Source organism: Saccostrea cucullata, unplaced genomic scaffold (genome assembly GCF_032062105.1).
Source record: "Saccostrea cucullata isolate Sc308-1 unplaced genomic scaffold, CSIRO_AGI_Scuc_v1 ctg156, whole genome shotgun sequence".
Taxonomy (NCBI): Eukaryota; Metazoa; Mollusca; class Bivalvia; order Ostreida; family Ostreidae; genus Saccostrea; species Saccostrea cuccullata.
The window spans coordinates 90,373-102,934 of record NW_026930700.1 but is presented as its reverse complement, the minus strand read 5'-3'; the positions used below and the strand labels follow the sequence as shown (position 1 = coordinate 102,934).

At 33.2% G+C, this 12,562-nt stretch overlaps 1 protein-coding gene across 1 annotated transcript in view; it reads right to left on the bottom strand.

Moving 5' to 3' along the window:
• Nucleotides 1-12,562, bottom strand: part of LOC134229666 (uncharacterized) — a 91,116-nt gene that overhangs the window by 8,452 nt on the left and 70,102 nt on the right. Inside the window, exons 126-136 of the mRNA XM_062711432.1 lie at nt 11,451-11,559; nt 10,869-11,169; nt 6,623-6,778; nt 6,214-6,394; nt 5,768-5,952; nt 5,284-5,496; nt 4,941-5,055; nt 3,864-4,631; nt 1,995-2,450; nt 1,116-1,184; nt 431-657 (exon numbers count right to left, since the gene is read on the bottom strand). Of these exons, the coding sequence (XP_062567416.1) occupies nt 431-657; nt 1,116-1,184; nt 1,995-2,450; nt 3,864-4,631; nt 4,941-5,055; nt 5,284-5,496; nt 5,768-5,952; nt 6,214-6,394; nt 6,623-6,778; nt 10,869-11,169; nt 11,451-11,559 (2,780 nt within the window). The remainder of the gene's footprint in view (nt 1-430; nt 658-1,115; nt 1,185-1,994; nt 2,451-3,863; nt 4,632-4,940; nt 5,056-5,283; nt 5,497-5,767; nt 5,953-6,213; nt 6,395-6,622; nt 6,779-10,868; nt 11,170-11,450; nt 11,560-12,562) is intronic.

Here is a 12,562-nt window from a genome sequence, read left to right as displayed (position 1 = left end):
TGTAGTTTTCTTTCTACTATGTGGTTAGAAACATTTTGATTTTTTTTTTTCATTGATAATAAATTTGTTTAAAAGTATATATAAAATTCCTTTATTTTTCTTGACACCACCACTCCACAGCTTACCTGAGTAACAAAAAGCAATTTACTAATTCAAGACACACTATTTTAATCTTCTAACCACCACAGGTTATGAGTGTGTTCATATGAGAAGTGACCTTGTTATTCCAAGATCCCAATATAGCTTGCATGAATTGAACATATTTTTCTTTCCTTTTCAAATTGATCACTCTTCTTTGGTGTTTGTCATTTTTAAAAGAATGATTCAGACAGTCCCTAGTACACTGTATGCATTAATACATTAAACTTAAATTAAAATCACTAAATAAATTCATAATTCTTTTCTAATACTATAAAAAAAATCCTCTCACCCCAAGTGTAAGGGCTTCAGCTGTGTTGGTGATCTCAGTTGACTCCATTCTGTTTACATTAGTTCCTGAAGTGAGGGTCTGTTTTTTGATGATTGTCTCCCCTACATACCACCAGATGGCGTACTGTGTACCACTTCCTGCTGCTGATGTGACTGAGCAATCAAAAGACACCTTCTGATAGTCAGCAGAGACAGAGTAGTCCAGAGTGGGTGCTGTGGAAACAGGACCTATAACAGAAAATTTCACTGTAGATTGCAGCAGAATAGTGATTTTAAAGTAAAATGATAAATCACTGTATACAGGGAAATTTTCGTACCCGTTTCATTTTCACCCTTTTTGTCCTACTCGCATATGGGCAAATTCAAAATGGGGAAAATTCTAAAAAAGTATAATTTCTTAAACTGAACTAAGAATGGGCGAAATTTAAATGGGGCAAAATTTTTTGCAAGTGTGAAAGTGTGAAAATAACATGGGGGGGGGGGGGGGGAATAACCCTGTATACAATATTTTTTCCATGAAAAGTTCCGTAACAGATTTGTTTTACAATAATTCCTTGTAAAAGTTACCAGTAATACATTTTTAATGAATTTGAAGATATGTAAATATAATTTGCAAGGTATCTTGTAGAAGGGAAAATTGATTTTGACAATTAAATGAAAAAGGAGAGCTCAATCAATACACTTACTGATGACACAAGGTGTTGTTGTGCCTGGAGCTTCTGTGGTGGTGGTTATTCCAACAGTTGTAGTTGTTTCTATTTATTGAAATAAAATTAATAAATTGCAAAATTTTACACATTTCTCTCTGGCATGCAAGTTAGCAGACATTTATAGCCATTAGTCATAGAAAAGCAGATGAACAAAAGCCCAAAGCAAGAATCCCACAGAAACAAAACATGCAATTACTATTAAAGTTAAAAACAAAATTTTCAAACAAGTTATTATTTCAATGGAAATCTACCATTATCCACATAAAAACAGTGCTGTGCAGACTAGCATAAAGTTTAGGTAAGGTTGAAGTGGTAAAGATAAGGAAATAGACATAAGTGACTGGAAGGAAAACAGTGCAGTGCTAACTGGAGTGAAAATGTGTGTGGTCTTTTGGCGGTTGGTGATTTAATAGTTCATATGATGTTGTTGGTACTGATGTTGAGTGAGAGGCGTGTTGTGACTGCTAGGACAGGAGGGGGTTACAGACTACACACCTAAAGAGATCCTAGTTGTCGGTTGTTGGGTCGTTGTCACCTTAGCTCCCTCTGTGGTGGATGTTGTTTCTGGTCCAGCTGTTGTCATGTGTGTTGTGCTTGTCTCTTGTTTGGATGTTGTTTGTTGTGATGTTGTTTGTTGTGGTGTTGTTTGCTGTTCTGTTGTAGTTGTAACCTTTTCTGGAGTGCTTGTTGTTTGTATTGGTGTAGATGTATCTTGTTCTGTGGTTGTTTGTTGTTGTGATGTTGTGTATGGTTTTAATGATATAGAAGTCAATGATTCTACTGAAGTTGTCTGTTCTGATGTTACAGCTTGTGTTATTTCAGATGTAACAGTTTCTAATGTGGAAGTGGTTATACCTTGTTCAGTTGTTGATATGATGGTGGTTGTCATTGGTTCCATGCTAGTTGTCAATGGTTCAGTGCTAGTTGTCAATGGTTCAGTGCTAGTTGTCACTGACTCAACTGTGGTTGTAACTGGTTCAGTGCTGGTTGTAACTGGTTCAATACTTGTTGTTTCTGGTTCAGTACTAGTTGTATCTGGTTCAGTACTAGTTGTCATTGGCTCAGTACTAGTTGCAGGCAGTTCAGAGCTAGTGGTTGTCATTTCTAACAAAGTCGTAGTTGTATCAGGTTCTGAAGGTGTCAGTTCTTCTGTTGTGCTTGTTGTTGAAACACTGGACACATCCATGGTTGTTGTCATATCTTCAGTTGTTGTTGGTACTTCAGAAGTTGTCATCTCACTAGTTACAGACTCAGAAGTTGTCTCTCGAGCTGTGGTTGTCTGTTCACTTATTGTCACTTCAGTAGAGGTTTCTGTAAATTATGAGGGACAACATTCTTTGTGTGTATTGTGATAAACCTTGTGTATACATGCACCCATGACTTTAGTAACAAAGAAAGCTACCACAAGAGCCCACAACACTTTTAGCTTACAAGCAGCATGCACATTCTCTAATAAGTACTTTTAGTAGATTCTCTATCACACTCTTATAAAAGTTTGTATAAATCTGACTATACGGTTAGCTGGCATCTAAATTGACTTTCTCAATCCTATTTGCTACGAAAGAATCCTACAACTGATTATTAATACATGCATAACTTTTAAATTAGCTTTTTTTTAAACAAATAATGTAATATAATTCAAAGAATTTCACAACTAAAAAGAAATAATAATTCTTATTCTTAGATGGAAAAAATGACTTTTACATTATTTATATAGATTACTCAATGTAAAGTTATATGCAGTATAGAAAAAATTACATTAAATCTGTGCATTTCAAATTTCATAATGGTTACTCCTAATTTTCTAAAAATAAGTTAGTGTGCAATTTCCTTAAACAAAAAATTGTGAAGAATTTTTTTTTTTTGGTTTAAGTTCAGTGATGAACCACAAAAAATACAAAAATCATGTGATGTCATTTATAGTATGATATTCCAGATATTATACACTTTATATCATTATTTTTTATTGGCATTTACAATGATTATGAACAAAAAAGTGAGTGGTATTTCTTTTTTATGTACAGCATTTATTTTAAAACATTAAAAATTTTGTGGAATCATTCAAGTTAACAAGAGTCATTTTGCAGATTGCTAAAATTCTACAAATTTTTATTTTTAAACAACATGATTCACATAAAGTCAAAATAAATAACCAAAGCATGTTGATGTATCATGATTCCACAATGCAAAATTAAATGCTTGAAAATGTTTAGAATGTGTTTGGCTACATTCACAAGTCCTACATATACTTAATATTTCAAAATCTGCTTTCAAGTGGTAAATTTTAATGATAATTTTACTCTTAAACAGACAAAGATTAAGATTAAATTTCCCCCCCAATTTTTATTCAAATTTATGAAAAATTTTATTTTTATCAAGTTGTTATGTCATTTTTGTAAGCAAATTATTCCACTTCAAACCATAACTTATATATGTTTTTATATTTACTGAATACATATACATTCCTTTGAAAAATCATAAGAGTTAAAGAAATATTTTATATCAGTAAGCAGAGGGTTTATGAACCTTGTTTCATTTTTTCCCCCCAATTTCTATTCAAATTTATGAAATAACATTTATTTAAAGCTTGATTACTCTAACATTAAGGCTGTAAGTTTTTTTCACCCATTAGGTTTGAGATAATGAAGTTTGACTGTATATGTATATAGAGTTGAATAAATAATTACTTGTCATATGACCTGTATGACCTACATGAATAATTACCTGTCTCTGTTGTGGATTCCATTGTTGACATTTCTGTCGTTGACATTTCCGTTGATGATTCATCCGTTGTTGACATTTCCGTTGAAGACATTTCAGTCGTTGACATTTCTGTTGTTGTATCAGCCTCTGTAGTGGTCTCCATGGTAACTTCATCTCGTATCTGTTTGGTAGCTTCTGTCACTGTCCATCCATCAATAACAATGTTAGCGTAAATATTTGTCTTGATAGACAAACCAATGTAGAATTTGGTTGTAACAGACACTGTTACAATCTTGGTGATATAGACTCTCGTAGATGCCACTTCCTTATCATCTAGGTACAAAACAAGACCATTTTGTTCACTCCACGAGAAATCAATCTTGTAGAATACACTGATTTTGATCAAGGTTGTTTCCACAGTCCATTCCTTGGTCTCCGTACTGACGGTCAGGAACAACCTGTTTCTACGGTAATACATGGCCACCCCGAATCCATCTGGCTCATCTCCACCGTTAGAGAAGATGTACATGTTCTCTGTCAAGGTCACAAACTTCAGGTTAAAGGTTACAGACAAGCCAAACTCACAGCGACTAGGATTACTTAGACAACCATTGTCACTTGAGGTCAGATCTATGTACTGTCTGGCACCGTCTAGCTGGAGGGCGTTTTGTCCAGTGGGGCCAGTCACTAGTGAGGGGTTTCCTATCACAGTGTAGTTGGTGGACTGGGTAATGAGAACATTACTTATAATGGTGATGAAGGTGTATGATATTTGTATCACCATGTCACCTAGAAATGAATAAAAATACACTTAATTACAAATTAGACTTATTGATTTGTAAAAACATCTTAGAAAAATGTCGATTGTTATAACTTACATGTAATATACTATAATATATATTATATAGTAATTTACATAATTGATAATTGTTGTAACTCACATGTGGATGTTTAACTAATGTTTAGCTGAAAGTTTATCATTTGGCTGTAAACCTTGTCAGTCCCCAGTGTCCCATATGGTATGTAATAGCAATGTTCTTAAACTGTATTTTATTTGTTATATATTGATTAAGTGTTTGTGTGGCTACTGTAACTTACGTGTGACTGTTGTCCAGCTGGTAGTGGTCCTGTTAGGAGAACAAACCTCCAGTGGATTTCCAGCATTCATAAATCCTCGTCCATAACAGGTTCCTCCAATCAAACATATGTCAGTCTGTCAAATAAAATGTCAATGGTGTTATTATTTTGAAATGAACAGGTATTTCAAATACATTTATTTCAAAATGTTAATAAAGTCCTTCTTTTCTGACACGAAAAAAATTAACCTCAAAATTTTTTTCTAATCATGATAGTTTAACAAGCAAACATTAACACAGCTTTGCCAAAACCATCCTTTTTGTTCCAAGGAATGGAAGAACTTTCCTTTGATTGTACTACTCACCCTTTGAGAACATCCAGACAAGTCACATGTGTAGCAGGAGGAGTCATAACCAATGAAGGTCAACTCCGCTCCGAAGTTACTTCCGTCATTGCTGACACTGACATTGTAGATTCCAGAGTCCGGCATTTTACAACTGACCTGTTCCCGACTAACAAAACTGGCATTGACAGTCACAGAACTGCCATCTACTATAAAGTCAACTCCCTGTCGCTTCTGTAAAAAGAATGTCACAGTTGAAATTATAAAACGGCTCAAAACTGTTCTGTTCTCATGAGATATCTGTTTGACTCTAAGTATCATACCATTGTAGTTCTAGTACATAAACACTAAATTTTGAACTTTGCTCCAACTTCTTAAAAGCAAAAAAGTACAATATTCTTTCTTTTTTTAAATATGACCAGAAATATTCTTCTCTGTAAGAAAATTAAATAGTGTGATGTTAGGACTAGCTTTGGTGACAAGGATTCCTTGGAATCAAACATACCATCTTCTGGACCTTGCAGACAAGGGTATCAACCTGGATGAATCCATCACCATTTATAACAACACTTCTACAGTCCGACTTCAACAGGTCACAGAGGTAGTCTGGGATATCATCAACTGCTGGTGGTGTTGTCAAGACAACAGAGCAATCATCTCCATAGTAACCAGCATTACAGGTACATTCACCTGTTTAATTAATAATGATCAATGTTAATTTATCTAGTACATATAAATACTTTACCACACTTTTAGGAAATTTACATGACTGTGCAAGTATTTTATTTCCAGATTTTACTCCACTATTTTTCAATCCATATGTATATTTATAAACCAGTTCACAGAATTTTTTTTTTACCGAATCTCAGTCACAAAAGATTTTATCTCTTTAATATTACAACAATCACCAACATTAAGAAACTGGACTCTGTCTGGCTCTACAAAACTTACTATCTTTACATGTTCCCTGTTTACTACACTCATTAGGACACAGATTGTCGATGATGGCAGGACTGGGGACAATTTCTCCTGACACATTCACCCAGAGTTCTACATTGACCTCCAGCTGAGTCTGACAGAGCTGTAGTACCGCTGCTAATGCTCCCTCAGCCCAGGTAAAATCATCCATTATCTGTAATTTCAATTATTTTTTAAACATCCTTTATCATGATTTTGATTCAATCTTTGGATATATCTGTTTTTTCCTACTAATTCATTTCCTTCTCATAAAGTCTTAAAAATAAGAAAATAATAATAATAAAAAATAATTTTCATTACTTCTTTTCATCCTAAAACTTGATCAGGGATAAAAATCTACATACATGTCATTATTTTCTACTGAATATCATATGGTTGATACCTGAATGTCGATGACACAGGAGTCAAGGGAGATGGAGAATCCAATGTCTGGGACATTCTTACAGCCCTGGAATCCCACACTGGCCTCCACTGTTGTCTTACATTTCTGGAACGCCTGTCTCTCTGTGATGTTACTGGCTGTTGGCCAGGTGTAATCCTAATAAATTACATTTAACTTATCATGTAAAGCTTTTATCATGTCATTCATGAGTCTTCTACTCTAAATAGCTTTGTTCTATTTTTTAAAATGAAAATGAGTTTGATCGTTTGGTACTTTTCTAGAAGGTTCAAAATCATAATTCCTACATTTAACAAAACATTTATGTTCAATTTTTCTCTTCATTAATCAAGTCTATGCAATTTAACATTATGCAAATGTTCAAGCATTTTCTATGGCACGCCGATTGGTTCAAAATTATTTTCTGCACGACCTTAAACAAAAATTACACGAGTAAGTAAAAACTTACACAAAGTGAGGAAAGTATACAAAAAGTTATTGAAATTTACACAAACTACAGAAAAACTACACAATCAACAAAATATTTACACGATATAGTGAGAAAATTACACAAACATAAAAACGAAAACTGCACGAGTGAGAATACAACATCGACATATTATATACGACGCATCCTCATTGCGCACATTTCATTAATATTCATTAGAGAACAGCTCAGGGTGGCTTGGATGCTTGAAACATAAACCTATAAATTTATCCTAAAGGATGAGTAACGTGTTAGTAATATTTATTTAATCTTTTTAAAAAGGATTCAGTCTTTTAGAATTCCACTAGGCTCTCAAGAATATGTACAATGTGTTTTATGCATGTATAAATTTACACACAATCTTAAGGATAAATAACACAAACTTTTTTCAGAAATCAGCATTATTTTTCATAGATTTACATTTAAATTGACAACCTGAATAATGTTTACAAAGTAGAGCGGGAGGATTTTATAAGATTTTGTCATAAAGTTAAAAAATTGTGAAAAATTTTGTATGGAATTATATAGAAGGCAAAATAAAATCTCAAATCTAAGCACCAAGGAAATCCTACGATTTCTTTATATTTCAGGGATTTATTATTTATATCAATACAAATCAAAATCAGTCAAAAAATATATATCAACCCGCGCATCCATTTTTTGTTTGTGGTAAGTACCCTTAAGTATGGAATATGAACACCCCCGATTAAAAACATTCTACACATGTATAAATAACGTAAAAGGGATGCATATTACCAGATGTGTGTTTCATTGTTAGATTTTTAAATTGTGTCATTCCTCTATCATTGTCTATATAGCAATTTCTTTTGAAAGTGTAAAACATTGATATAGTAAAGGTCTTCATAAAATTAATAAAAACAGCATGTGATGTAATACAGGGCAGTTAACAACAAATCAAACTCTTCTCCTCCACCACCCACTGTGTGTACGTCGGTAATAATTAAGGATGTGGATGCGTGACCTTTTCATATGGAGAGAACCCTCCCTGCTGGTGAAGGAATGAAAGACACCTGTACGCTAATCGATTTATAGTTATTTGACACATCAATAATACCTTTTGATTAAGGATTACTAGCAATTCATACAGAGATTTTGAAGCATAAATTGTTGCGATCATCTGGGTTGTGGAATTTGACAGAAAACTTTTTGGAAATAAACAGTAAAAAAAAAAAATAAGGCAAATAATTGCGCAACTTTAAGTTTTATATTTAAACGATCGAATATAATTATTAATTTTTTTTTATATAATTATGTATGTGACAAAGTAGAACATGTAGTCTTTAATTTTGAACAATGTGTAGTGATTTCATAAATATCCATGTAAATGTAGAAAACTGTATGTAAATTGTAGTCGTTTTAGTTATGTGAATTTAAGCTTAACATATTACCGGTATGTTTTTTATCGAGTTTGCTTTGAATAGGTAAAATGCATATAAAGGAGTTAAAACAATTTAAAATTATGATATACAGACACATACATGTATAATATCGGTATAGCATCACTTTTAATAGTGGGGAGGGGGTTAGAATTTTTTTTTTTTGACAAATTACCTGAAAAGTCTAATTGCATGACAAGCGAAAAAAAAGGCGGGGGGGGGGGGGGGGGGGGAGTGTCCAAACTAGAAAATCCTATTTCGTTGAGGTAGTGAGGCACCTTCAATATTCCACCTTCTTTTCGAAACGCATAAGCATATATTACTTAGATTTAAACTACCAAACAAAAAAGGGGATGAGGCTTTTCAGTAGATATTTACGATAGAAAAAGGTTATGTTTGCAAAAGAAAAGAAAACGAAAAGGGGGAGGGACATGCCCCTCCTGATGCTAATAGCTGAAATATTTTTCTATGAATTTAAGCGTACATGAAGTAGTCGATCGAAATCAGGATTGCAATTCAACCTAAAACTATAACGATAAATATTGTAATTTACCGTCCATATCCTGGAATTTGCGCTCGACCTAACAACATTTAAAAATTGAAGGTTAGGGGGTCAACCAGGATGTAAGGAATATTTACTAGTACTGTTGAAAAGTCTATAATACTCAGAAAAAAGAAGGGAGGAGGGGGGACTTTTACAGGCCCGTTTGCCGATTAATTTCATTTTATGATTATACAGTCATGTTCTTGTTATAATGGCCATAGATTTGGGTTGAAAAGTGTTATTACAAAAAAACTTAAATTTAGTGTTTGGGAAATAATAAATTATTAACATTTTATGAATACGAATTCTAAATGTAAAGAGAATTTGTTTTCTTTGAAAATATTTGCAAAAATTGTGCTCTATTTGGAACATGATTTATTTGCATTTTTCAAGAATGATAAAACAAGATTTATATTCTTTTCATTTATTATCAAACTGCAGTATCCATTCCCATTTTATTTATGACATTGTATGTAGATGTATTTAGTAATTCACAATGTTTTAAAAGTCTTGGTGTGTCATTATGGTCCAACGATTTGAAACTTAAATAAATTTATGGGACTCCAATCGATCCATGAGCCAGGTCCGCCACTGATCATGTGTTTTTCCATAGCCAGGATTATTTGAGTAGAGTTTTGTTATTTCATTTGGACAAATTTAATTAACAAAAAACAAAAGCGCATGTACATAGAGTATATAAGTATATTCTCCGTTTATCTGGTCCTTTTTATTAAAAATGAAAACATTTATCAAGTAATCGCCATTGCGAATGAGGGCAACGCTTACAAGAAATATCTTGTTTTTATTTCGAAGTTTATAACTGGAAATATGAAATATCATGGAAAAAATCAGAACAAAAAGTAGGCTACAGATATCCAACCAAAATTGATATCGGATATTTTATAAGTTTGGATACATATGTAAATAGAAATAAAATATGTTTATGTTTGACATTAAAAATACGTTGTGTACATCTAAGGTAATCCTCACTTTTTAAATTTAAAAATGTACACATTTGTATATATCCAGCCAACTGAATATTTAATTTCCTATTCCGAAATGGGGAAAAAATCTCCTCAAATGATTTTTTAAAATCAAGATCCTTGTCAGCCGTACTGTAGTTCATCGTTAGGTACTTTTAGTTCGGAGTCGAGTGCATCATACTCAATGGTACTTTTTTAAACCCCGCATTGTAGCACAAACGTACCGATTCATTCTTGTTACAATTTTTGTCCGGCATCATATAATACATCCTTGATCTCGGTCAATATAAGAAATTCATAGTATTTTCAAAAAGCTTTTAAATACTCTCGCATAGATCAGATGGAAACACTTCATTCGAAATCGGATTGTAAAAAAGCAACTTCCATTCTCGATAACATTCAGCTTAGCATACATGAAGAGATAAAGAGTACAGAAAACAAAGAACACTATGAATATTCTATGTGCATAGTAATGATATGCGCAGTAAAATTGTTTGTGTAATTTTTAGTTTCCTCTGCTCGTGCAATTTTCGATTTTTGTTTGTGCATATTAAACCCTTTAATCGAGTAAAAAAATTCGGATTCGTGCATTTTTCGTTATGTTTGTGTAAAAATCTTTTAAACTATGTGCAATTTTTACCGATACGTGCATTTTTATTTTACTCGTGTATATTTTTCTTCTAGCTCGTGTATAAAATCGTGATCGTTGTGCAGAAAATAATTTTGAACCAATCGGCGTGCCATAATTTTCCAATAAAATTTCAATAAAGAAAAGAATCTTTAAAAATCGAATAAATGATTGATACATAATATCCAGTAAACAAATCATCAAGTATACCGGTGCAATGTAGGTAACATTGTACTCAAACAAGATAAGAGCTGATCGAGAGAGACACATAGGTGGTGGGGAGACAGCCTGCTGAATCACGAGGTCTGTAATCTCCTCCCCTACTAGTCCCTTCTTCTTTCCCTTTCTCTTCTTGTCGGGCTTGACACAAGAGGATATGTCAAGGTCAGTTCCACAAACTGGGGTGGATCCAAGATTACAGTCACAAAACACAGGGACGGGAGGAATGACCTCGTTTACTGTATCTGTACAGACACCAGAGTATAGAGTCTCAAGTCCCATCTCCTTAATCCTGTAGTGAGAAAAATAGTAAATCAAATTAGATAATAAAACCAGTCCAATTTTTTTCTAGCACATATTAATCTAAGTACTACAGCTTAAATGATTAAGGACAAAGAATTTATGCTATACTGAAGGCAGGGATAAAAAAAACTAGTAAAAAAGATCATATTCAAACTTGCATTTGTCTTTTTTTGTTGAAACAAAATTCTAAGCACAAAGATTTCAACTTATATGAAAATTAACTTTCGACTAATTATAACCTCCAATGTATCTGTATAAGTAATGACTTACCTCCAGCTCTTGGAGAACTCCTTTGGTCTCCTTTCTTTTCCAGAGTACAGTCGGCCATTAGGCATCAGCAGATCATTGCTGGAGTCTCCATCATAGTGACCACATAATCCTGTAATACAGTTAATACAGTACTGTAGCTTTGTTTTCCTCTACTGGCTTATTTTCTTAATATCCTATCTTAATGCATCTTGGTATTATGAGTAAAGTGCATTTTCATTTAGTAATAATCAAATTACTAGGGTAGTTAACTTAACCATCATAACATGATCTTAGCCTCTCATTATTAAACTAATATTCTTCTCCTAAGAAAAGTTCTGCACTGAACTACGGCTACATTATATAAATTTCTTTTCGGTTACATTAATAATGCTTTGGGGTAAAAGTGATGTTCCTGGGGGTCGAACCTGGTGGCTTTGGTGTGCGGGGGAGGCGTATGTGTTGATTTGGTTATGCAGTTAGTACGTATTATGTTGGTAATATCTATTTATCTCACTTATGTGCTTTACTAACTTAGATCTCTTTTGGGGTCTATTTTGCGGCATGCGGTGATTCGGTCTAAGGGTATTTAAACTCGTGTTTTATGTTCTTTTGTCATTCGACAAAAGTTAGCCACGACTTATCAGTTTTCCAATTTTCTTTTACTTTTATTTAATGAAACAGAATTCTTTTGTAGATTGATGCTTAGTTTCTTTGAAGTAGATCTGATTCCTAGTCTGGAGTTGCATAGCACTTTGGTTGAACCAATACTGGGCTTACCTATGTGGAATACAACTGCTAAAATCGCTTTAGAGATTTTTTTTTCTTTATATTCATAAATAAAAAACTGTTTTGTAGTGGTTCATAGCTACATAGCTACATTAGCGGAAAGGTATTTTGATGTAGTGTAAACAGATATTGCTTGTACATATTTATTTTGCACAGCTTTACTTAAAGAAGTCAATTTATTGTACATTATAAGTAACAACATTTTGCGTTAAGTTTGTGAGAATGAGTCCGCCATTCATTTCGTTTACCTCGCATTTGCTGCGGATTTACAGGTTTCCATAGTTTTTTCAACATCAATGTTGGTTTTTTTCTATGGTTTTTCCTGGGCGGCGAGGGAAGCATAATAT